Source organism: Falco cherrug, chromosome 5, assembly GCF_023634085.1.
Source record: "Falco cherrug isolate bFalChe1 chromosome 5, bFalChe1.pri, whole genome shotgun sequence".
Lineage (NCBI taxonomy): Eukaryota > Metazoa > Chordata > Aves > Falconiformes > Falconidae > Falco > Falco cherrug.
Window position 1 is genome coordinate 2,398,205 of NC_073701.1, and position 25,818 is coordinate 2,424,022.

Consider the following 25,818-nt stretch of genomic DNA (forward strand, 5'->3'; position numbering starts at 1 on the left):
GCGGGGCGGCGGCGGCAGCGGCGGGCGGACGGACGGAGGCCCATGTGGAGCGGGCGCGGGAGCAGGAGGCTGAGCCGCCCGCGCTGCCCGGGCCGAGGAGGGGGAGGCCGGAGCCGCACCGCCGGGCCCTTCACGCAGCCAGCGCGGACGCCGGTACCGGCTGGGCCGCGGCCGCACCATGAAGGGGTGAGTGCGGGCCCGGCGCGTCCCGCGGGGCTCGGCGCGGCCGGGCCGTGACAGGGCGGGCTGGGCCCGCCTGGGCCGTGCCGCTGGCGCGCCGCCGGGCGGCGCGGGGAGTCGGGCGGGGTGGCGCGGCCCGGGCGCGGCGGGGCCGAGCGCGGGCGGGGGGCCGAGCGGTGCCGCTGCCACCCCTGGCAGCCGCCGTCGCCTCAGGGCTGGGGGGGGGGGGGGGGGGTCGGTACGTTTCTCCCGCCCTCTGCGAGCGGGGCCGCACTCTGTGCCGCGGCGGGCCGGTGCCGGGGGGGAGCCCGCGGCGGGGAGCGGAGCTGACGGCGCCCCCGCTGCTCGGCGGTACTGAGCTCCCTGCGGGACCCCCCGGGCCCGGTGCTCGCTGTGAACCGGTTCCGCGGCGGGAGCGGCGGCACAGCCCGTGCTCAGCCCCGCGCTGCTCAGCCGGTGGCCTGCGGCTGGCGGCATCAGCCGTCTCGGAAGGAGGGGAGAGGGCGGGCGGCTGGCCGGCCGCGGGCAGGGAGCGCCGCTGGGGCTGTGCGGGGAGGCTGCCAGGCTCCGAGGAGCGGGTTTGCGGCGCTATTGTTCGTAGCATCCTCTCAGCACTTCTGCTGGCTGGTCTCGCAGCGCTGATTGGCGTGGATGGGTGAGAACGGACTCTGTTCTGTGTCTTGATTTCTGGAGCGCTGCGTTGGGCCTGGCTTCGCTTCTCGGTGGCGCTTGAAAACCTTCAGATTTCACATGGGACTGGCTGAAACGCTGGGTTTCCTGCTCGGCGGAGGCGGCGAGGTGCAGTGCTTGAACAGGAGGCTGGAGGCCTTTAGAGTCACAGCCCTGCTCTGGCATCAGATGACCTGCCTGACCTTGCACGGGTCACTTTGGGACAGGTTTTTCAATGTTGGTTAAATCACCTAATGTTTATTAATTTCAGCGTCACCTGTGCTCCACAAAACCTGATCCTTCTGCTCCATGCCTCAGTTTCTTCATAGGCACAAAGGAAGCTTTCCATAGCTGTTTCTCAAAGGAGTATTAAACCAGTCCTCTTGAAACTGGTGTTATGCAATGCTGGGTATTATTATTCCAGTTTGGCAGCTTAAGGCAGGGTGAATGGAAGCTGAAGCACTTAAGGTTTTACTAAGAAATGGTAAGGGGTTTAGCCTGTTAGCAACTGGGGTGAGGTCACACAAGACTGCTTAGTAACAGACGTAGCTGTTTCTTACAGCGTGTAAGCAGCTTCACATTGTGAGGGGCTGGCAGTTATCTGTAGAATGATGTTCAGTGATGATTGCAAATAAAGTGACTCCTAGCTGACATTAAATAGGTGTGCTTAGGATATCGGGCAATCCTTTATTCATCTGCACCACCCTACATGAAACAGGGCGGGCTGACTCTTAGTCACCTTATAATGAGGATGACAGAGTTTGGGAAAAAAGAACAGTACTGATGGGCCGAGATGAAGTGGCAGTTGACATGATTTTTTTTTCAGCAGCACTCCTGGCAAAACTAGGTTTGCTTTTATCCTCCATTGACCGTTCCACTGTTTTCTACAGCTTAGCCCCACTTTGGCTGACATCAGTCTTGAGTTGAGGCACAGAGTTACTGGGGCCTGGCTGCATGAGGTGGAAAGCAGCCCAGGCACGTCAGGCCGAACCTGCAGAGGTCTACTGGCAGGTTGCAGTCAGAGCTGTCTGCCATGCTGCGATGCTCCCCAAGAGGCTGAGCCCTGGCTTTGCTTGTGCTGCTCAGGAGTTCTCACTTCAGAGAATGTTTTACTTTTTGTAAACTTAAAAAAAAAAAAAAAAAGCTGTGGAGGGAAAAACCCACGTACCCCTCTTCTGCTTCCTTGTTTTCTAAATCAAGTGTTTGAGCACTAAACTTGATTCCTGTTGCTTTCCTTTTACTTCCAGGCAGCTTTATCGCTGATTTGACTTAAGAACTGATCCCTTTGAGTTCTGTACTTGCATATTTCTGCTTTTCTGGTACATCTTCATCTCTTTGAAGAACAGCATATTCCTGTCTTGTCAAAACACTGTCAGCACCATGTGGCACGTTCTTGTGCAGAACAAAATCTTATTGAATCCAGGTGTTCCCCAAAAATTCAGATTGAGGCAAATAGGCTGATAGAACTCAAACTGAAAAATAACCTGGTTTAAATACAATGACAGAATCAAAAGTCTAGACAAAGATTTCAGAAGGAATATATGAAATTACATCAGGTACTTTGCAACAAAACCAAATTATTTGTCAAGCTATGAAGATCAGAGGAGATCCCTAAAAAACAAGACTGTCAGAAGATGGATCCAAAATTAGCTCTAATGCATCAGCTCCCAGCATACAGAAACTAATGTGGTGTTTGAAGGGATCTCAGTATTGATTCAGTATTGAATCCAAAATTATGGATCAGTTCTTTTGAACAAACTGACTCAGAGTACTTTTTCTGGGAGTGTATGCGTTGCATAGTAACCCCCACCACAAAGTGCAGAGATAATTTTGGGAGTACCAAGACCCATAACATCATCTGTAATTATGAACAGTCTACTTTGGCAGAGAAAGAATTAAAGAAGAAACTAGCAAGTTCACTGACATTCTGCAATTTCAGATCTAAAAGAGATTGTGTAGTCAATGTGTGTTGCTTGCAGCCCTCTTTCTTAGGTCTCTGAGTTCAAAATAGCACAGAGCAGTGTGTTAATAATGCATAGGGGGTTGTAGTGTCTCTGTCATCAGGGTGTTTGAAATTAGCTTGACTTCTTTTATAGAGGACCTTTGGTTTCAGAGATAGCAAAAGGTTATTTTTTCCCCTTCCTTTCTCAGCTGCTTAAAATTTTGAGGGTTTTCTCATCAAATAAGAGTTAAATGCCAGCTTTTGAACTGGTAATTGCTGTTAGCTCCTACGTGCTTTTATATACTTGGCTTTATGTTCATGCTATGCTCATCTTCTGAATGATTTTAATAGTTTAGATACTTGTTATTTTTGCTTTTTTTTTTCTTAAATGTAAGTTTAAAGACTGAGGTGATTCACTGTTCTGTTAGTGAAATTCATGATTCTCTAGAGATTAATTTCTTTTTTTCATTTATTGTATTCTGAAATGTTGTTACTGTTAGTTCTGGAATTTGAAAATCTATTTTAGAACTGGGTTTGCATGAGGCAGAATACCAGTGGGAGGAACTCGGGTTCTACTGTCTGTAGTAATTTGCCTGGTTTTGTAGAGCAGACGTAAATAATACTCCCTGAACTTTACTACTTTCACAGTGTTGATTCACTTGCTGCTCAGTGTTTTTGTATTTTCATTACAGTTGTAATGCTGCTGGGGTTAAGGAAAGAAAGCCGGAAACCTTGCATTGATTCTTGAGCGTTGCTGGTCGCTGTCTGTGGCCTTTTGATGCCTTACAGTAAGGGTGCTTTTCTGACCTGTTTCAGTCCAGATGAAGCCTGTGAGAATGAAGTCATCCAGCCTTTCCCTGCTGCCCTTAACTAAAAACCACATGGCACAAGAGGTGTAATGCAGGACCTGCATGCTTCGTCACATGCTCGTGCCTGCTATGTGACCAGGAGTGTCAGATGTGTAGAGCACGTGTCATATATAGAGCGTATAGTGCGCTTTACAAGCAGGGCCCAGTGCCTGTGATCCCATGCATGTGTGTTATTTTGTCACATTGACCAAACCCCTTTCCAGTTTTGATGGGGAACACCTGTGGGATTGTCATGTGGCAGTACGTGTTGAGCCACATGATGAAAAACTGATTGAAACGGGGAGCAGTGTGCCATGCATTATACCACTGTCTTAGAAAGTAACGTGCATTATGTTTGTGTAAGAAACTTCTAGAAGACTGCCTCTAAACTTTTATGCATTTGCAGTAAAGTTTTATACTTTGTAGTTTCTGAGGGTCCTGACTTGCTGCAGAAGAGCCCTTGAGACTAGCTGCTGCACAACAGGTAGCAGCTGCTGTGGAGAACTTCATAACCCAGAGGCTTTGCAGGCTAGTGCTGTTCTAGCTGCCTTTGCAGAGGAGCCATCACAGCTGGGGAGTACTGAGCACAACAGAAAAATAACAATAGAGTTCTTGAAACACTACAGTGAGTCATTATGGGTAAGCTCTGATATCTCTGTTTTGCCCAGTTTCATTAAGTAAACCCTGCAAGGTCCTGAAGCTGTGTGTGTTTCTCACGAGGACAGGGAGGTGTTTTTTTCTGTCCTCTTCTGAGTTGGTATTACAGTGTTCATGCAGAACTATTGAGTTGTTGCCTTTTGCAAGGCAAAGTGCTAAGCTTAACATACGTAGGAGGAATTTCCAAGTTTATGAAAAAAAACTGCTGAATTGTCATATGCACTGGAGGCAGAACAAAAAAGGCAATTGAGCTTGAAAATCACTATTTGGTTTTAGGATTTTTCTCAACCTAAAAATGTCAAAGCGAGAGCTATACTTTCTGCATTTGATTTCATAGATGGTAAATTTAGACCATGCTTACAAACGGCTTAATATCTGCTAAATTAATTTATAAAAACTTAGGGAAGTTTATTATAGTTATTCAACCTGATTTATAACTCTTACCACTTTAATTCCATAACCAGATTAAGACATTCCACGAAGTAGGAAGGACTGGAAGGATAGGAAGGTAGCGTAGGGATTCTAGCTGTTTTATTGAAGCACTTTAGAACTGAACCTTAGCTTTTGAGTTGTGTTTGACCATTCAGTTTTTCTTACATGTATATGTAGCTTCTTAGTATATGAATTGGTTTGCTAAGTTGAGACATTTCTTATGTAAAAAATGTAGTATATTTAGTTAATCACCAAATGCCACAGTCTCTGCTGCCATCTCCTGAGGACAAGAGAAATTATGCATCCTCCTTTGCCACATTAAATCTCTTCTAAAATGGGGAATAATGGGTGATGGTTGAGCCAGAAAAATTCTTTTATCCGAGTGGAAATGATTCAGAACTTGAAGAGCCTGCCCATTTGGCAAGCATTAGAAAGAAGTGTTCAGACCAATAATGTGAGAAAGCACTGGATATTTTTACCCAGAGGAAGAGGAGGAAAGGACAAGAGGAGACTTATCCTTATATTTTTTGAGGAATTGATAAGAGAGAAGTACCCCTTTGCATTGCTTCTGCTCTAAGTGAGGCAGGCAATGTCAGGCTTACTTTCTGCTTCCTGCGGAAAGAGGGGAGGGCAAGGAGTGACCTGTGTGGGGTTTTAGGAGCAGCAGAAGTTTGTCAAGAGGGAAACTTGAGGTGGGGAAGCAGGGGAGAAGAGAGAAGCAGCCTATGCACAGAAGAATTGCTGGTTGTTCGGAGACTCTTGGACTTGAAGACCTGAGAGCAGAGAAGCACAGCACTGAAATGGGGTAACTGTGTATTTGTGTCAAAGCATACTGAATTAATTCATTATGGGAAGGAAATGAAATGAGGCTTTATAGAAAATAGAGCTAAAACAATGTCCACCACGCTGTCACTAGGTGACTAAGATATTTGAATTTTTCTGGGGGCAGAGTGATTTTATTTTTTTTTTAATGGATTGAAAATACCATGCTGCATGGTAAGATCCTGATGCATGAAGTGCTTCCTGAGCTCACTTGCCCTTTCTCCTCCCTCTCCCCATTTTTTTTCCAGGTTCCATGTGACTTTTGGCCCTTAGCAGACTAGAATCTCAATTCCCATTTCTGTCATCTAGTTATCTTCTCTTGGGAGCATGGGGTGAGACCCAGGGCAGCGGTTGAAGGCTTGTGGAAGTTTTCTCCACATGGCACTTGGAATTTCTTGTCCGTAAAGATCACAAATCAGGTTGAAAATTGCAGTTAAAGGAGACTTGGTTTTAGCCCTTTAGCACAAATTTTCATTTGAGAATGATTCATTCTTATTGAAAATTGGGAAGGGTGGGGCAGGGGGGAATACAGCTTTTTGTGCTTGTTAAGTTAGCTGCTTGCTGTGGTTGTTGCCTTAGAAGTATTTGAAGGTAGGCACATAAAACTGGTAGCATGTTCTGTTAATTTTTCAGAGTATGTTATTTATATAATGCATGATTCGAACACCTCAAAAAACCACCTGCCCTGGGACTGAAATCCAAAGTATAGGCAGGAGACCCATAATGGCCTGCCATTTTTTTTTTTGACTAATCTAATGGATACAGGCATTTGTAAAGAAAGGTGTTTCAGTGACCTATAGAAATAGTTTGCATGAAGCAGAGGAATGCCTTTCTCCTGATACGTCAATTCTATAGTTTGTTACCTAATATAAGTGCAAGAAGCGCCCTTGAGCTATATAAACTTATGTAAATAAGGCACTTTGTGAACCCAGCATCATTTCTATTTTGAATTTGAAGGTAAGCCTCTGTTCTTACCTGAGGATCATCAGGTACTTCATGAATACTAATCGGCGAAGGTTCGTGATCTCCTAGGAGGCAAGTAAGGGTTATAGTTGTTATATTTGGGGAAACTGAGGGTATGGAAAGGGGCAGTAATTTATATGATGTCTCAGGGTATTGGTAATAGAGACACAAAACTAATTTTGAGCTAAGTTGTTTCAAACTAGTGAAGTACTGCTTTGCAATCATGGTTCAAATTCTGAATGTTCTTGTGAGCTTACTTGACTAATAAGGAAAAGTGGTTAGACTAGCAATGGAGAGTTAGGATTTCTGGCAGCTCTTTATCTGCTGTATGATCGCAGGCAAGTTGTTTCCTCTTTCACCTGACGTTGATCCAGCTGGGATAGGCAGATATAATATCTAAGCCTTTACCTCTTGAGGTGCAAAGCGTTATGGTCTACTAAGTGATGTTATGTATGGCTGCTTTTCTGTTCTAGACCAGCTACCTTTATTTCTGATATTTTAGAGTTTGAAAACTCTGTTAGCTGGGCATGATGATTCCTGCTTTTCATATCCAGCTGCAGAATGAGATAGCTTTTCATTTTCTTGGGAAGGTTTATTTTTATTTGACACTTGTTGAAATGACCTCTCTGCTTCCCCCTTGTGCTTGCATAGTCAGCTGAGATGCTTCGTGATTTACTGCTACTTTAGGTTTAGGGTTGTCATCTTTTTTTTTTTTTTTTTTCTTTCTTTCTTTTAGATCAGAGCTGAGCCTGAATTTGAGGTCTAATACAACTCTCAAAGAACAAGTTTGAGCTGGGAAAACTGTGAGGCTATTGTAACATAACTTTGCTTCTTGCATGTGAAGATCGGCCAGTCTTCGGTACAGTGGTCAGGTTTTCTAGGTTGAAGGAGAGTGAATTACCAGAATATAATAAAGAAACCTTGGCTGTAACATGCTGTATATTTTTTTTTATAAAGGAGAGAGGCAAGGTGAGTCTGAAGTATGTCTTGGGGAATTATGACGCATGTCAATGTAACCTGTTCATACTGAGATCCATTTGAGTTGCAAGTCTTGAGTGAAGTCTTCTGTTAATTCTGATTCTAAAATTGCTTAGCTTTCTCCTCTACATCATTGTGCTCTTGTACACTCCAGCACACAGCTGGGGGTAACTTCCAGCAGGGTAGCAGGTGTCATGCAAATACACATTTTCAGTAGTAAGTGGGGCTAAAGAAGATCAGGGAGGCTGAGAAGCAAATTGGTAAGACCTTTTGCATGCTAGGATTGTAGTTATCTTTCTGGTTTTCTGACAAGTGAAGTAGAGTAGATTTACAGCCCACAGATCTTATAGATAATTGAAAACATACCGGTCTGCCCACAAGAACTAGACTAACTTGTGCGCCCAGCAAGACAGCTCATCTGTTTTAAAAAAACCAAAACAACAAACTAGCAAAAAAACCCCAAACAAACAAAAAAATAAAGCCCAAACACTAAAGAGGCTGTTTTGGCTTTGGAGGTGAATCTAAGCAAAGCCACACCCCTCAGGTCTATAGCTTTCATAGCTCTGGTTTGGCTTTATTTTATGAGTGGATTATCCTGTCTAGACTCCTGCTTTGAGTTGGAAGCCAAAATAGAAGCAATAAAGGTAGTTGGCTGCTTAGTGGGTGACAGACCTTCTCTGAAGTCCTATAATTTGTTAGGGCCCTTCTCTCCTCTGTGCTCCCTCTCCTGACTGATGATAACTCCGTAAGTTTTGTGAGTTGCAGATACAGCTCTGCTAAATTTAGCATGCCAGATGCCTTCAATAAGCCTGAGCCCTGCTATCAGTTACACAGAGATCTGTTTCAGTCAGGCACATCCCTCTGGGGAGAGACTTGCACTATTTAAAGTTGAATGAGACTGAGATTCTTACAGCATTAAGAAACTCGAAATTCCCTTTTTTCTCCCTGCTGTTGGTTCTAAACTAGTGTTCAACGCTTGCTGTTCCCTGGGACTGAATTTGTGTTTCCTCTTGAACTGTAACTCTGGAAATGGGCTTCATCTTGAGTTATAATTCTGTATAGCAGTTCTCCTTCGATATACATGGAGAGGCAAAAGGCAACCTTCACATAAGCAAACACTAATGTCTCATTTAGCCTATGTTACTTCCACCAGTATACATTTTAAAGACACTGTAGGAAAAATAGACAGTATTCAAATTGCAGTAGTAGGCTGCAGATAGAGGAATGCAGCTGCAATAGGACTAACTGGATTGCATGTGGTCCTACCAAAAGCGTGAGGTTTTCTTTCTAGCAAGTGCCTGAAGGGTCTTAAGACACTGGCATGTGAGAGCAGGAGGGCTAATGCTGATGTTCTGGGTGTGCATCCAGCTTCAGTAACTGCTGCATGTCACCTCACAAAGTCCCACTTCCATTCAGATTTTGTGGATCGCTTTTCACTTCCGCTCTTATGTCGCTGGGCAGTGTCACTGTGGGCTTTTAACGAACAGCAACCCACACCAGAAACTGGTGACCTTTCCTAGTGAAGTCTCAGTGTGTTTTTTGCCCAGTAACTGAGTCACAGTACATTGCAGTTGTGAGAAATTCGAGTGTGGTCCTAGGATATGTCAAGGAAAATGCTTCCAGTGGAGATGGGAAAAACTTACTGCTGTTGTACAAAGCAATAGTAAGTGTTCGGGATGTTGTAAGCAGCTTGGGTTAGCTGTGTTTAAGGGAAATTACTCTGCAGGAATGGAAAGTAGAGCTGGTATGATGACAGTAGGAATTAGGCAGTCTTAAAGGAGGCCAGGATCTTGGCTTTAGTTAGAAGATGGAAAGTATAAAGAGGTCATGGTAGCACTCTCTGAAAAGGCATGTGGGATAGGCTCCATCCGTCAACTCCTGAAGCTAATGGTCAACAGGAGACAGTATATGGATAGATTTGAGTACATTTAGGTTGGAAATTAGAAGAAAGCCTAACTATGAGAATAATGATAGCTTGGAAACAGCCTTGCAATGGAAGATGTTTAAGTGGCTTCAGAGGGCTGTTATTCCATCTAGGAAAGGCTATGGATTTGTAGAGCACTGTTGTAATAAGAGGCCTGACATGATCATAGAATCATTTAGGTTGGAAAAGACCTTTAAGATCGAGTCCAATCACTAACCCAGGACTGCCAAGTCCACCTCTATACCATGTCCCTAAGCAGGACATCTACATGTTTTTAAACACTTCCAGGCTGGTGATTCCACCACATCCCTGGGCAGCCCGTTCCAATGCATGACTACCCTTTCAGTGAGGAATTTTTTCCTGATAACCAGTCTAAACCTCCCCTGGCACAACCTGAGGCCATTTCCTCTTGTCTTACCACTTGTTATCTGGGAATCGACACCTACCCCAACCTGTCCATGACCTTTCTGGTAGTTGTAGAGAGCAATAAGGTCCCTCCCTGAACTTCTTTTCTCCAGACTAAAAAACCCCGGTTCCCTCAGCCACTCCTCACCAATGTGATGCCCATCTACAAGAAGGGCAGAAAGGAGGATCTGGGAAACTACCGGCCTGTCAGATTGACCTCGGTGCTGGGGAAGGTTATGGAGCAGATCATCCTGAGTGCCATCACGTGGCACATGCAGGACAACCGGGGGATCAGGCCCAGCCAGCATGGGTTTAGGAAAGGCAGGTCCTGCTTGACAAACCTGATCTCCTATGACAAGATGACCCACGTAGTGGATGAGGGAAAGGCTGTGGATGTTGCTTACCTGGACCTTAGTCAAGCTTCTTGACACTGTCTTCCACAGCGTTCTCCTGGAGAAACCGGCTGCTCGTGGCTTGGATGGGTATATGTTTTCCTGGGTGAAAAGCTGACTGGATGGCTGAGCCCAGAGTGGTAGGGACTGGAGTTACATCCAGCTGGCTGCTGGTCACACACGGTGCTCCCCAGGGCTCCGTACTGGGGCCAGTCCTTTTTAATGGCTTTAGCAATGGTCTGGATGAGGGGATTGAGTGCACCTCAGTTAAGCTTGCAGACAGCAACAAGAGGAGGCAAGAGTCCCTCATTCCTCCATATTGAAAATAGTTGCTTGGGATGGGGTGGCTGACTTGGTCCAGAGGCTTTGACACCTGAGATAAGTACAGTTGACTGCGTGCTCCATGGAGTGCTATTTTGAGAGGTATGGTGACAGTACTAAGTGCGTATCTTTTTAGGAATATTGTTGGAATAATAGAATAAAATAATCTGTTAAGGAAGGGCACATCCCTTCTGGCCATTCTTTATATATATATATATATATGTTTTCTCATATGGTGATTTGAACTCATGATTTATTTTTTTTTTTTTTTGCAACAGCAGAGGATATTTATCTCTGGTACAGCCTGTACTGAACTGGAATGCACAGGACTGGCCTATTCAGACCTTCCTTAGCTGATACAGTAAACTTAGGAAACAGTAAACTGATTTGGCTGAGAGGTAACTTGAAGAAGCGGGTCTACCTGTAAATAGCTATTGAAAAACAAACAAATCAAAAATTTCCATTACTCCAGTGAATAGTAAGGAGTGACCATTTTGTGTCCTTTGTCTTGGATCTTTTGAGGCTGTGGTAGTTTTTCTAAGTCCTTAGGTTCAAAGTGTATGTGGTTCTGTAAATTATAAGGTGTAGCACAAAATCATGTAGATGCTGAATGATCCCTGTGCTCCTCTTGCACGGTACTTCCAGTTTAAAGTGGGGTAGGCTGGCACTTCTGCTCAAGACCCAACCGGCTCTGCCTCTGGCAATTTTTTTCTCTTTATTGCTAGCAGGAGACTTCTGTGGTGAACCCAATCAGGGGACTGATGTGGGTTAAAACTAAACTTTTCTTTTTTTGGCTAGGTTAGTTTAAATTGGGGTTGGTTCACCACATCATTGCACAAATGTTTGTGCCAGCAAGAGGGTGGAAATGAGTGGCCTGGGGACAGCGAGACTGCTGCTTTCGGCAGCATCGCCAGTTTTCCCATGCTTTTACTCAAGGCCCTGGTGGCACTTCTGCTGCACTGTCCTCGGGCAAAGTGAACTCTCATGATGTGGGTCTTCCTGTCCATGTCTTCATTTAGTTTACTGATTAAATGTTTTGTGTGTAATAGGTGTGGTGCTGATTTAATCAGTTAGTGCTATGCATTAAAGTAATTTATTGCTTGAGTACATACTATTTAGACAGACATATTCAGCGTATTGATTTATGCTTCCTGCAGTGGTACTCAAAACTTTTTTTCGTATTATCCTCCAGGATAAATTACTGGGCCTGATGCAACTCTCAAGCAACAAGGAAACAGCTAGTGACAGAGCACAGGAGGCAGGGAGCAGGACATGGCAGGAGGCAGCAATGGATGTGGCAAGTGGTGAGAGAGTCGGGGAGTCCGAGGGCTTGAGGAAAACTCTCAGCAGCACCTTTTAGCCCTACTGCTGGAACTTGTTTCTCTGACCTGATGCCAGCCTCAGAAGTGATGTCGTGGCTCTGCAGCGATGAACAGCCTTAGACTCTGCTTCTGCACTTACTTATTCCCTGTCTGAAACCCTCCTGGTGAAGGTCCATCTTCTGGCCATGGCCCCTTTCTCAGCCATCTTGCCCTGGCTGCCCCTGACAATTTGTCTTTATCCTGTTGCACTGTCATCATAAATACTCCATAGTGACTGTCTTCTAATGCCTGATTTCTTGCTTCATTAGGAAGTAATTAATTTTAGAATAATACTAGAAAACACACTACCTGATGATATTCTATGTCAGAGATTTTTGCTCAAGTAGTATAAAAAGGGACTTGCTCTTTAACAACTTTGCTATGAGTTCATAAGAGTTCATGCTAGCGTTACTGATCTGCTGAAGCTTGGATCTACTGATACAAAAAAAGTTATCACGAAGGTTAATATACTATTAAGTCTTTTGGACAGAAGATCTAGGCTTTCAAGGGACTGACTGTGAGTGTGAGGTTTTTCTTTTCCTTTACTGACCTCCTACTCTGCAGCTCATCTGATCTAATTGAGTAGTTGAGAACTGCTCCCTTTGGTTTCCACTCTGATGCAGACTGCAGCAGAAGAGGCTGCTGGGTCTTCTCTTTGCTCCTAGTATGAGATTCCTGAGGTACTCTACTCCAGGAAAGCTCTCTCCCAGGCACAAATACACCCAGGAACCCACATGCCATGGTTTTATTTCCTACCCTTTGTGAGGAAAAGGTAGCACTGCTGGCTGGGATTAGAAAAGGGCACAACTTGTCTTCTGTGTGCTTGACAAAGCCCTGCCATGCTAGGCTTAACAGCTGTGCTAAGCTGGGCACAAAAAAAATGTGTTACCCCACTGCCTAGTAACTTTGATATCATGCTTGTTTATAATGGGAGTATGTCTGTGGTGTAAGAAGATCATCCTTGCAAGCTCCATATGTACTTCATGTTGGAATATAATTGTCAAAGGGGCTTGTGCAAGCAGCAATACATGAAGAAAGGAATCTTGAGAGCAAAAATAATCTAGAAGATAGGAAGGGCTGTGAAATGGGGCTGGTGGCAGTAAGAGTCACAGAAAAGAGGTACTGTGGACTATTTCTGCACAGTGTAGTGGTTTTCTAGCTAGAAACTTTAGAAGGATATCCCATTGCTGTTGCTTGTAAGTGTGCCTGGGTATCTTGACATGGATGAGACACAAGAATACGGAGACTGTTGCTGCTTCTTTTGTTCTTGAGATCACTGTTGGAGAACACACTGTCCAGTTCTAGTGAGATGTCTCTCGAGGTCGCTGTATAACTCGGCAGAGCTTAGGAGCAACCTACAAGGATTCATTGCTTGCAATGAAGGAGGAAAAAGATTGACATGTTCAGTGTGGTAGGGGGCAGATAGATGAGGAGCTGCCTGGAACAATTTGCAAGCACTCATACTGGCATGAGATGCTTAACAGCAGGGGGCTTTTTAATGTCTTTGGCAAATGTGTGACAAAAGGTTAGAGTTTGGAGTCAGCAAAGTTCAATATGTAAATGCCATCCATTAATTCTAACTAGTAACTGGAACATATTAATCTGATGGAGAATTACAAAATCATCAGTAGTCTATTAGTTAATGCTAGATGTTTTTTAAAAGGTAGGCCCCTTCTTAAAACTGTTTAGCTTCTATAGGGCTCACTAGGGAGATTCTTATCTGTGTCATACCAGAGAGTGGGCGATGGTGATCCTTGGTATTGTTGCAGAACTTAAGACTGTATTCTTTGCTGTGAAAGAAGGAAGTGGGTGTGAGGGGAAGTTACAATTCTTGAAGTAACTGTAAAAGGCTCCAGTCCTATAGCTTTTTCTGATAGTTTTGCAGGCTGCAGTACGATGCCTAGAAAGCATTGTATATTTATCACCCATCATTGGTAGTGACAACTAAAATGCATATGATATCTGGAGGTTTTGATCGTTTAAGGGGTTTTGATGTATAACCAAGGTCAGTTCATAAAGCAGAGGCAGATTATACAAGCATTGCTTGGTACAGTTCTTGTTGGTTATCACATTTTCACTCTGTTTTATAAGTTAATCTGTGCTTCTGTGTCCTAGGCATCAACCTGTCTGAAAAAACAAGCTGCCTAGGCACAAGAGGCACTGGAGATGGAAAGCAGCTACTGCCCATCACTAGAATGAACTTTGAAGCCTAGTGTGCAAGGATCTTAGAAAGCTGCCTTTTTGGAAACAGGATTTCACTTCATAAAAAAAGACAAACTGTCTTTACCAATGTTTTGGCAGAAAACAATCTGGTTGCCTGTATGTATTCAGTAAAACTAAGCTGAGATGAACCCAGAATCGTGTGCATTTCTAATTCTACATGCATTGGCTTTGTACCTTCCTATGTATTCTGGTGACCATTTGGGAGAAGATTTTTATTATCTTGGGGGTTTATTTTTCATTCTTGTAATCCTTGTTAAAACTGTCTACCTGGACCCAAGAAATTGGCTTGGGGAATACTAACAACTAAATCTTTTTTTTTTTTTCCTGTGTATGTAATGTTCCTGTCAGGAATTTAGCATCAGAAAAGGGAGGAGCTTGATCTGTTTCTTCTCAGTATAATTCAGTGCAACATTGGTATTTTACAGTCATGGTTCTGCTCTCAATCAGCAGGAGGAATGACTTCAGTGATGATCATAACAGATGCGGATATCACCTTGACAGTGGCACGTTTGCATGTTAACAGGCTTAATATGAGCTTGCTGCACACAGTATTGTTGCTTTTTAGAGAGAGATGTCTGGTAATGCTTTTGTCTTTGTCTAAACATAAGCTTTATATTGACAGGTGGTAAAATTAAGGCTGTCTTTGAAGCATGGATAAGGACTTCATTTTCTTGGTCTCTGTTCTAGCCTCCTGTCCCTACCATCTTTTCTTTGTCGTTTTTTGGTTTGGTGTCTGCCCCCCTGCCATGACTTGGATGATCAGTGAGGATATTAATGGGATAAAGTTAAATACTCCTGCAGAGATGTGTGTTCCCCTGTATGCCACCAAATAAAACCACACATATACTATGGAACATCAGTGTTAAGTGTGGCCTCAGAAACTTCTGACTGTGTAGTACTGACTGAAATTGGCTTTGGGAGTTAAATTGACCACCAACAGAAGACTTAATTGTATGGGCTGAATGTTGTAGTTCAAATATGTATTGAACTGATTATTAGGTGGGACGTCTAAGCATAAATGTAATAATTAATTTTTGGTGTCCTTAGAAATCTTGCAGTGTGTCAGATGTTAAGCATGTTTTGATTTGTTCCAGTAGCCGGATCGAGCTGGGAGATGTGACGCCACACAACATTAAGCAGCTGAAGAGGCTAAACCAGGTCATTTTTCCTGTCAGCTACAATGACAAGTTCTACAAGGATGTACTGGAGGTTGGCGAACTAGCCAAATTAGGTACAAATGTTCTTGCCAGTAATCGTGGGCTGTGGTGGCAGAAGTGCTCATCGTTGCTATCTATAATGGTTTTGAATAGCAGATCCTTCTATTTTCTTGGTTTACATGATGAAAAATAACTGTTTGGGAACTTCAAAAAAGCCACAGTCCCAACCTCAGAGGCTTTGTGTTCTAAATAGATTCCCTTTTACTGGGAATAGGCATGTTTTCTGATCCAGCAGAAATGCCAGCTTACCTCCTGATGCCATTGCTAGGTGGTTGAACTGTAATAAACCAACTGTTGTGTCAGAGCACCATTGGTAACTTCACTCCAAGTGTTAAGCACAATGTATGATATTTTATCTGGATGGGAGAATTAGCAAGAAGGAAGGAAGGAAAATACAGAGTGTAAATGAAGAAGCTGTATGTATAGGTTGAGGCTTGTGACTGATCACACTTGTTTCCCTCCCTGGCAGCCTATTTCAATGATATTGCAGTGGGAGCAGTGTGCTGTAGGGTGGATCACTCCCAGAACCAGAAGAGACTGTACATCATGACGCTCGGATGCCTGGCACCCTACCGAAGGCTAGGAATAGGTAAGGAGGATCTTCTTTTGTATCTGAGTCATCAAAGAAACCAGATTGTTGTGCAGATTTCTGAATGTTCTTTCCGATTTTTAACCAAGATAGTGCATTTCTAGACCACTGATTTCTTTGGAAGGGACTTTGAGGAAAGAGTATGTTTTATGATGTGCTTTTTTTCCCTGCCTTTCAGAAATGGACTTCTGGTAGAACTTTCTAATTTGGGATTTCAGATTATTTTAATCTTAAATCACATTATACCATAATGTAAATACTGTGCTTCTATAGGTAAGGAAATTGACGCACAGACATAGGAAATAACTTTGTTAGAGGTGTGCAACCAGTATGCAAGTCACATCTAAGTAGAACACAATACTCCTTCATTGGGTTATCTCTTTACTCTTCTAAACATAGGGTTTTTCCTGTTTATTTTGTCTTTATCACTACTGATTATTGCTGCTCAGGGTAGTACTTGCTTTCTCTCTATATTGCATTTGGTTCTTTTCTCCATGTTTCAAATCCACAGGCCAGATTAATCAAGACCTTACAGTAACCTGTTTGCTTTGACAAACTGGAATGAAAAGATAACTATTTTTTAGACAAATTTGCCAGTGCTCTCAATGCTTTAGACATTGTTTTGACCATATTTTGAGGTGAGTGTGAGACCTTGAAGCTAATATTCAAATAAGCTGCTTTTTATATATGCTTCTGAGCTGCTGGATTTTTTTCTTCAAAGAAACAATGGAATCAATTTTGTGAGCAATCAGTAAGATGGTGGAATACTTACACACCATGTTTTATTTGCCTTCCCTAGTTCTCACAAGCTCTGTCATTTTAGCCTACCTACAGTTAACTTGCCTCTCTTCAAGAAAGCCCTTAGCTAAGTACAGACTGGACTGTGCACTTCTGGTTTTCTTAAGTATTTCTTTACCTTTTGGCAGGAACTAAAATGTTGAATCATGTCTTAAACATCTGTGAAAAAGATGGCACTTTTGACAACATCTATCTGTAAGTAAAAGAGTTGCACTTCTGCGGTTTTGGAGAGATGATGGAGGCATATATGGGAGCAAAGGGAGGGGAGATCCAACAGTATTTTTATTATGTATTTCAGTGGGGTCATGGAACATCTTGTAAGTACTAGCAAGAAAGCTAGGGGTTGTGTTCTGGGCTTGTTGTGTGATGCTGAGAAAACCAAAAGCTTGCTTGCGTTAAAAGGGCTTCTGCAAATTTGCTGAATTTGGAAGTGGTTTAGTTACAAAATTATATTCTATAGCATAATTACACTATGACTAAAAAAAATCGTGAAAGAATTTATTTTTTTTTACCATACAGTGTCATCCTCAGAATGGAAAATACTGCAGGTCTTGTGTGCAGTTTTGATACACTTGCTGTCTGTCTTTTACGGCAGTGCTCTGTGGGTTAGAACATCAGATCAGAGGCTTGCAAGCACTCTAGGTTCCCATTCAGTAGCAAGGTGCAACTGCTTATTCCCATTCTTGTGCTCTGCCAGGTCAGCTGTTTGTGCAGCAACACAGTAAACTAGGTCCATGCCCTGACCCAGCTGGGGAAGCTGCTTTCAGTTTTGGGTGGGGGTGGGTATTTGGGGTTTGGGGGAAGGGGAGTATTATTATTATTTGTTTGGATTTTTTTCCAATCAACTGCATGTCTGCATAAGTACTTGGCATGATGCAGACGAGAACAAGCACTGGGGTAGAGGATAGGGCTTCATAAAAGAGCATAACCATCCTAATAGGTCCCTGTGGAAATAGAGCCTGAAATCCATAGATGCCAAAGCTTCCCTTTTGCTGCTGGCTGCACACTTCTTCCTGTGTATTGCAAAGTGAGCTGATGCAGTTTTTGGCCAGATCGCTTCTCTGAGCCAGCTTCTTCCTCATCCATTGCTGCCTGCTTATACTGGTATAAGCATGGTGTACTGGCAGGGATCGTCACACACCAGGTATGGCTTGGATGGACTTAGGCTGCCACAGAACTGTACCCTGAACTTGCCAGGACTGTTGAAGATGCTTAGCGGTGAGCGTTTCATACGCTGGTATCACTATAAATGGACTGACTTTCTTCTCGAGCTTAGCCCACCTCTACTGAGGAGGTGCAAAGTCTTCCAAGTCCTCTACTGTTGTAGCTTTGCCATCTCTGTATGAGGAACAGGTGTTTTAAAGAGGAGTCCAGGTAAAGCTGCTTTTGCTTTGTATTCCAGCTCTCCTGCCTCAGGAGAAGTAGTACTGAACTCCCTCTCAGATGGCTGCCAGTAGGCACAGGCTTTCCTTTTTGCTTTTGCACGTTACTGTGTGCACAGTGAAGGAATTATTTGCTGTTTTAATGCAAAACCCAAATAACTCGTAATCCTTCTTGAGCTTCCCAGGATAAAAGTTCTGGGGTGACAATAAATTGGCCCCTAAAGTTGGACATAAAAGTTCTTTTAGTAGCCCATTGATTTTATTACTATGTCTGTTGCTTGTGCATCTTCTATCTGAACATACTGCGGAGGTTAGCACCCAGTTTGGTATCAGTGCCTAAATTTGTCATTATTATGAAGTTCCCTTTTAGCTATTTGGTGCTTATTGGGCTTAACACTGAGATCTTTTTTGTTCTGCTGTTGCTTCCAGAGCCCTTTGGTTCTATGGTTATGCAGCATATTGTCATGATAAAGCAATTCATGAGCTTGTGCAGTGTCCACTGAATTTTGGGGGAGCTTCATGAATGCCTTTTGCCAAGTGAAACATCTTTTTCTTTTTTTTTTATTTCTAGAACTTGTGCAAATAAATGTTTTGGTGACTTAGGATGAAGAACTAATGGCTGTTTTGGAGGCCTTGAAACTCTTGGAGTATGCTAGCAAGATTGATAAAGCTCTGGGGTAGATAGTTAAAAGGGGAAAGGACTTTGTAAGTCCATAGGGCTTCTTTGTGCTGCCATAGCTTTTTGTGAGTAGAGGTAGTTAGAAGTGAGCAAGGAGCTGAAATCCTATCAAACACTATTGCCAGTTTTGTGTTGCAGCATGCAGGGATCATCACTCGGACAGCTGTTTTGGTCATCTGAGAAGTGTCACTACAGGAAGTTAAAATTGGGTCTACAGTGAACCTTTGTTTATATATTTCCACAAAATATCTGTCACTTCCAGATTAAGAAAAATTGAAATTACTGAGCTAGTAATGCTTCAGAGTCTCTCTGCTATTTGTGTTCCTTAAAAGAACTTTACGGAGGGAAAACATTTGCCACTTCTCAGAATGATTGCCACAGACCGTCCAGGAGCTGTGTGTTAGCTCAGGATTGATATGGGAAGACCAAAATTTCTGGTCCTGAACTTTACACCACTGCTCCTGTCTCTGTCTAGATAGATCCTTTTCTTGTCTTGTCTTTGACCTTCTGAGTGCGGAGACAGAATACTGTACCGCAGAAAGTTCTGATACCTGTCTGTCTGTCCTCCTTTCTGTCCCAGGCATGTCCAGATCAGCAATGAGTCTGCAATTGACTTCTACAGAAAGTTTGGCTTTGAGATCATTGAGACGAAGAAAAACTACTACAAGAGGATAGAGCCCGCAGATGCTCATGTGCTGCAGAAAAACCTTAAAGCCCCTTGTCTTGGCCAGAACGCAGATGTGCAAAAGACCGACAACTGAACAAAACCCCAACGAACACTTTCTTGCACTTGCTTGTCGCCAAATAAGGAAAGAGAGGCCTCTTTGGTTTTTTTTTTAATTTTTTTTTCTCCACCCCTTCATCCTCTTAATTTTTTTTCCCCCCTTGACCTCTCTCCAACAAAACGTAATGCTTCTTCCAAGGATTGTCCAATCATGTTTGGGTTTTGGTTTGGGTTGTCTTTTTCTTTTTTTTTTTTTTAAAGCTCTCCTTTCTGGTTTTGGGTTTTTTTGTTTTGTTTTTGGGGTTGGGTTTCATTTTTATTTGGGGGGTGGGAAAAGGTGTGCAGATCTCTTTAAGTTTGAGTTGTGGAGGGCTTGAGCAGGTTATCCTGATGACAAGTTTCCTTCAGAATTATCTCTTTCAGTAAGCAGAATGTAAATCCAGTGGGGGGAAAAAAGGAAAAGCAATATCTTGTCCTTTGACTCCTACATTATTGTTTTTTTATAACCTACAGGGTACTTTACTCCCCCCCAACCTTTGAATGTTACTTCAGTACTTCCCACTCTTCTTCTTAATTCCCCCCGCCTCAAAAAAGTATGTTTAGTTCTTCCCGGTATTTTTGAGTATAGCTTTTTCTTCCATCTTTTGCTGAGAGGGGCGGGCTACTTTACCGTACCTTTTCACTCTGCCTGGGCTGATCTTTTTGAATGCTTTTTTTAAATACTCCTCACCCAAGCTGGTGCTACACTTCTTAACTGACCGAGAGGAGGGTTTAGAGTGGTCTTTGTTTTGTCTTATTTTCATTTACCCAACTCCCAGCAGAATTCTGCCAGAGTTAAGAGCCACTTCTGGTGTTGGCAAGAGTAACCTTGTAAAAGTATGAACCCTGAGGCAAGACCCTCGCTTAGAAAAGGGGTGAAATGCAATAGGGTTCATTGAGAGTTAGTTCTGTGTTGTTGGGATGGGAAAAGTGACTGTGACCACCTTACCAGCTTTGATCGCATAACGCCAAGTGCCCATCTCCAGATAAATTTGTTACAGCTACTAAATCTGTGGTGACATGTCTTGAGATGAGGCAAGGGTTGAGGAAACCAGGCAACAAGGCTGAGAAGGCGAACATGAATCTGACCCTAATCACATAGCTTTGCAGGGGTCTTCTGGATTTGCTTGGATTTGCTGGATTGGCTTGGCTTGCTGTGTTTATGTGCTCCTTTGGGAGGAGGTGGTGAAGAACTGCACAGTTTGCTCCTTTGAAAGTTGTTTTCCCCTTTCCCTGTTCAGTGGTAATAATGCAGTTCTCCTCCGTGAGAGGGTATATTCATGGAGCACCAGAGAAAGCAGCATATATTAGAGCATTTTATGGGTCTGGAAAATAGGCTGAGTGGCTTCTTCCTAGTACTGTAACCTCAAAGCTACAGTAAACTCTACTAAGCTCTGCTTCGCATCCTTTCATGCTTTGTTTGCGTGAATATCAGTGCTCCTTTCTATGCACTGTTGCCAGCGATTTTATGTATGCCAATACAAATACCAGCTTGAGCTTGGACTCTTCTCCAAGCACCTGGGAAAGTGCACTGAGCTGAGACAACACCAACCTGCCCCATCCCCCAGGTAGATATTGAACTGCATTCCTTTCCTGTTTGTTTTTTAAAGTTTAAATATGCATCTTGACTTTATCTGCTTTGAAAGCCTCCAACCTATAGTGCGCATTGCAGCATACATCTGGTTAGTAGGTGCTGTCTGGTCGTTTGAGGGTGACTTGGGAACCAAGGATTTCAAGACGGGAGTTGTGGTGAGGCAAGGGATGGCACCCCTCATTGCACATTATGCGGTCTTTGATACCCGAGGGGTGACTATACAAGCTGCTCCAGAATTACTCCTTCTTTCCCAGAGGTGTGCATTGTTTGTTGGAGTGCATCTTGACAGACCTATGCTGGAAAACAGCTACTTCATTTGCTGGGTTTGCACTAATTGAGTCTTGGGGATGGGCAGATCACCAACAACAAAAGCCCTTCCACGTGGCCTGAGCACCTGTGTTTGCAATGCTCAGTGGCAGACTCTGGCTAGAAAGATGCAAACGGTTTCCTTGGCCAGAGGCAGCCTAGTTTAGACAAAAGCTTATTTTTAGTACTGCTAGGACCTGCTCACACTGGTTATGTTGGCAGTTCCAGCATCTTTCTAGGAGGGGATGTATTGAAGCACAATTAGTTTGTCATATGCCAACATAGTTTCCCTGGCCATCTGTTAACCAAACCAAGAGAAGTATGTGGAGGGAGAGAGATAGTATTGTAATTGAGGATGTTTGTGCAGCACAGCTGTAACTCAGACCATAGCTGCCTCTGGTGCCAAGCAAAGTGCTCTTCATTCTTCTAGAACTAAGTGGTTAAGTGTTTGGGTTGGGTAGATGGGTGTGGGGATATGAACTCTTAGGATTTGCTGTTGTTGTAGGCTTCCACAAATTGGTGTGTTTCACAGACAGTTTTCCTTCAGGTTTAAAAGTAAGAGTCTGATGTCTAAACTTGGATTAACCTTTGTTTCTGTCTCTTTTTTTGCTTTGGGCTGCCATCATTCTATGAATGTATCCCTGGAAACAATTCTTAAAGCTCCTATTCCACAGCAAACCTGCCTCATTGTAACTTCTGAATAAAACGTTTTGTAGGAGGTGGAAGAGAGAGAGTAACGACAAATCTAAGACTCCTTTTCCCAGGCTATTAATCCTGGAAAACAGTTGCTCAATCCTGAATACAAGGTTTAATCTAAATCTCTTAGAAAGCTGTGTTTGCTGTACCTGGATGAGGGTGAGTGAAAGTCAGTAGTTCTGGATGACAAACAGTTGTATTTCATTAGTACATCAGCTGTGTTGAATGTGGGAGGAGAATGCTGTATCCTAGTGCTGTTACCCAGAGACACTGAAATTGTGTGAAGTATGGGCTTACGGCAGAGAACTTCAGTTACTTTGGTTGTTGCTGCAGCAGGACCTCCTTTTAGCTTGAAAAGAATATGAACAACTAATTTTTTTGAAAGTTGGGAGTTTCAGTGGGGGGAAAAACCACCCCACCAGCACTTCCTGTTCTGGATGAAGATCTAGCAAGAAAAATGTATGCTACTAACAGCTTTAGAGTGTAAACTCTGTATATACGAGTTATTCCTGAATCTCTGCAACTGGTTTTGTCATTTATTGGTTGAAGTATGAAGATATTATCTGCAAAAAGACTCCTACTAGAGGAAACCATGGTACAGGGGAAAAGGAATCATCCAGGAGAGAGATCCCTCATTTTTGGGAGGGGGAAGAGAGAGATTAATGTTGTGTATACAGAAACTGGCTGAGTTTACATGATGCAGCTAATGGTTAGACCTGCCAACTAAATATGACATACTGTTAACAGTTGAAACAAACTTACATGATAGTTTGTTAAATCTTGATGGTGCCCTGTGTCTAGTAATAAATTGATCCCCCAAATTGTTTTATTCTCCCCCCATGTTGTAATCCAGGGTCAGCTGCTATGCACAAAGTCTGTGTTTTGTAAAGTGTTTGCTGACTTGGATGTTTCTTTCAAATCTGCAACTGCTTCCTGATTAATTTGGCTAAGACCACTGCTGGTCTCTTGAGTTAAGATTTAGTCAAAGGTATGCTGTATGCAGTTTACGGATGCATTCTCAGTGTCACAAGTTAAGTTGCAGGGGGAGCAAATTCTTTACAATAAGATGGTCCATTTTTAATCTATATCATTGCCCTTGTTGTACATCAGGAGCATGTTTTTGTTTTTCTCAAACTCTTTAGAAATACCATTCAGAATAAACGTGCACTATTTGAGTTATGTCATTTATGACTTGTCACGTGCATTTTTTTTGCAGTCAGCTGTTTCTCTCTGTAATCAGATCTAGAATATTCCTCAGATGTTTCATAAACTGTGTGACGTGGAAGATTTCTAACATGAACTGTAAGTTGGGCTGCTGTGATGAATGCCACGGGTGTCTGACACCTGAGGAGAGTGGCGTCTGTTTGCCCAGAAGTGCTGAGCCTTTCCTCAGAAATCCTGTCTTGGAGGGGGAGGAGAAGAGGAGGAACTGTCCTGGAATATTTTTGCATTGACTAGTGAGCAGTCTTGAAATAAAACAGACCAGGCATCAAGAACTCTGTTTTGGGCTTTCGAAGTTAAATATTTTTAAGTATTCAAATTAATTGCTAGATATTGCAAATCTTGACAACAATCTCTGAAAAACTATGGTCTGTACCTGTGAAAGTTAGCAGTCTTCAGATGCAGTGAGTATTCTTCCATACTGACCTTTCTCAAAAAGGTATTTAAGTAAAACTCCTCTTCTAAATATTCCAGCCTCTTCTGTTAAAGCCATCTTTTGTCTGTAGTTTCTTTCTGCTCCTATCCTGAAGTGCCGTTTCTGAAGTGATAAAGTGGCACTGTGGTACAGTTTCTGGGGAAAGAAATGTTACCCTAAAGACTCTATAGCTTATTCTGTCCGCTTATTTAAGTTCCTCTGGAAGCTGCTTTATCAGTAGATGGAGTTGCTGCATCCATTAGGATAGCATGGAAAAGCAAAGCTCAGGTTCTGAAATGTGACTTTGGTCTTGAGCTGCTGCTGCCAGCTGCCTTCCCTGACCTCTGCTGGAGGGCCTGAAGGCACAGCTGGAGGTGAACTGCTACCAGGAGTGCAGCCTTCATCACTCTGGCCTCACCAGCAGCTGCAGAAGCTGGAAACTTGTGCTGTACTTAAACAGCTGCAGCTGTTCTCCAAACCACTCAGCTTTTGTTGATCTTCGTCTTGTTTCTTCCCTTCTCCACCCTCATCCCAGTCACCTAACAGCGTGTACAGCTTTAAACAATTCTGTTAGTCCTTTCCAGGGAAACTAGCAGATACCACTGATCATTTGTGTTCCCCTTTCCCAAAGCTGTACTGGTTCTACCAGCAGTTCCATTCCCCTCACAGTTTTCAAAACTTGAGTATTTACAGGGTCCTTGTAATGACTGACAGTCTGCTGTTATCTCTTGATTAGGACAATTTGCTTTTTTTGTTACTGAGATGATTATTTAAATATAACAGTTATGCTGCCAGGATCTAGTGAGTAGTAAGTCAAGTCATTTACTTCATGTAAAGAACTGTGATTGTTGTTTTTTCACCAGTGTGTACACCACCCTAGTTACCTGTGTGGGATGTAATTTGCTGTTAAGTGCCCAGTCACTCAGCATTAGAAGGTTCACCTGTCATTCTTCATTCTTACTACCTTGACTAAACTCCAGCAAATTTTCACCTCACTCTACTTTTTTTAAAATAGTCTTGAAAAGTATAGATGCCAGCACAGATCTCTTAACTCCACTGGTGACCTCTCACTAGCGTGAAAACTGATCTTTTATTCTATGCCCTGTGATCTCTGTGTTATAATCAGTCTTCTGTCCCTGTGAGGATACTATCCTCTGATCCTGTAGTAGCTTAGATTACTTAAGAGCTTTTGGACAGGGATCTATTACGTGAAGTCCTTTTGAATATATACCAAACCAATCTGTTAGCTGAGTCTTTTCTGGCTGTTATTACTTTTCTTCCCACAGGAGTTCTCCAAATCTATTCAGCCCCTTAGACCAGATGCTTTGTATGGGACACATGACTGTTGCCTTATGTCCTTTTCTCTTGCCCCTAAAGAGGCATCAGTTAGACCAGATGATGGAAGGGTTACTCTATCCTTCTCATTTTATCCTGCCGCCTTTCCTCCTCCCCAGTGCTTCAGTACTGTAAAAGCATTCAGTTTGCCTACCGTTTTGCCTCAAGGCATTGTGGCCACCAGCTCAAGCTCTCCAGACTTGTCAGCTTTCTTTTACTCACTTGCGTGTATATGGCCCATAGTCCAGGAAACTCCTGCACCTGGGGAAAGATGCACTGACCTGCCTTCTGCTTGCCTTTCTATCAGCTGCAGTATCACATCATATCACATGACTTAGGCCATTACTGTTCACTAAATTACTGAAGCCAAACCTGCACTACAGCCAGGTATTACGCCTTCATTCAAAAAAACGCACTCAAGTTGTTCTTGGTTAAGACTATCCAAAACAAACCTGCAGAAACTCTTCCTTTTCACCTGTGACACTAATAGGATATCATCTACTCTAAAGCTTTTCTAAATACTTATGCAAAAGCTGTTCGGTTTGGTCTTTGGGGTTTCTTAAGCATTTTGCCATCTAATTGCCAGTTTGTGCCTTACCAGAAACAGGCTACCGATGTTCAACAATTTCCTGTTACATATGATTTCACCAGTGGAGTTTTGCCTGCTGCTGGATTTTTGCTATTGTATTTCAAATATCTAATGTTG

At 43.1% G+C, this 25,818-nt stretch overlaps 1 protein-coding gene across 2 annotated transcripts; it reads left to right on the forward strand.

The window, feature by feature from the left end:
• NAA50 (N-alpha-acetyltransferase 50, NatE catalytic subunit) lies at positions 1 to 23,325 on the forward strand. 2 transcript variants are annotated; one of them, XM_055711425.1, is made up of 5 exons: positions 1 to 186; positions 15,212 to 15,348; positions 15,804 to 15,923; positions 16,850 to 16,916; positions 19,363 to 23,325. In XM_055711425.1, exons 1-5 carry the CDS (start codon positions 179 to 181, stop codon positions 19,541 to 19,543), a joined length of 513 nt encoding a protein of 170 aa, XP_055567400.1. In that variant the 5' UTR covers positions 1 to 178; the 3' UTR covers positions 19,544 to 23,325. The 2 variants fall into 2 exon arrangements, with proteins under 2 accessions (XP_055567400.1, XP_055567402.1); XM_055711427.1 differs by having other exon boundaries at positions 15,215 to 15,348.
• Positions 23,326 to 25,818: the final 2,493 nt, after the last annotated feature.

Bases quoted from the DNA above. Each gene is read 5' to 3' on its own strand.
- NAA50 (XM_055711425.1), top strand. The intron at 15,349-15,803 runs GTACAAATGTTC...CCTCCCTGGCAG, and splicing joins TGGCGAACTAGCCAAATTAG to CCTATTTCAATGATATTGCA. The intron at 16,917-19,362 runs GTAAGTAAAAGA...TTTCTGTCCCAG, and splicing joins ACTTTTGACAACATCTATCT to GCATGTCCAGATCAGCAATG.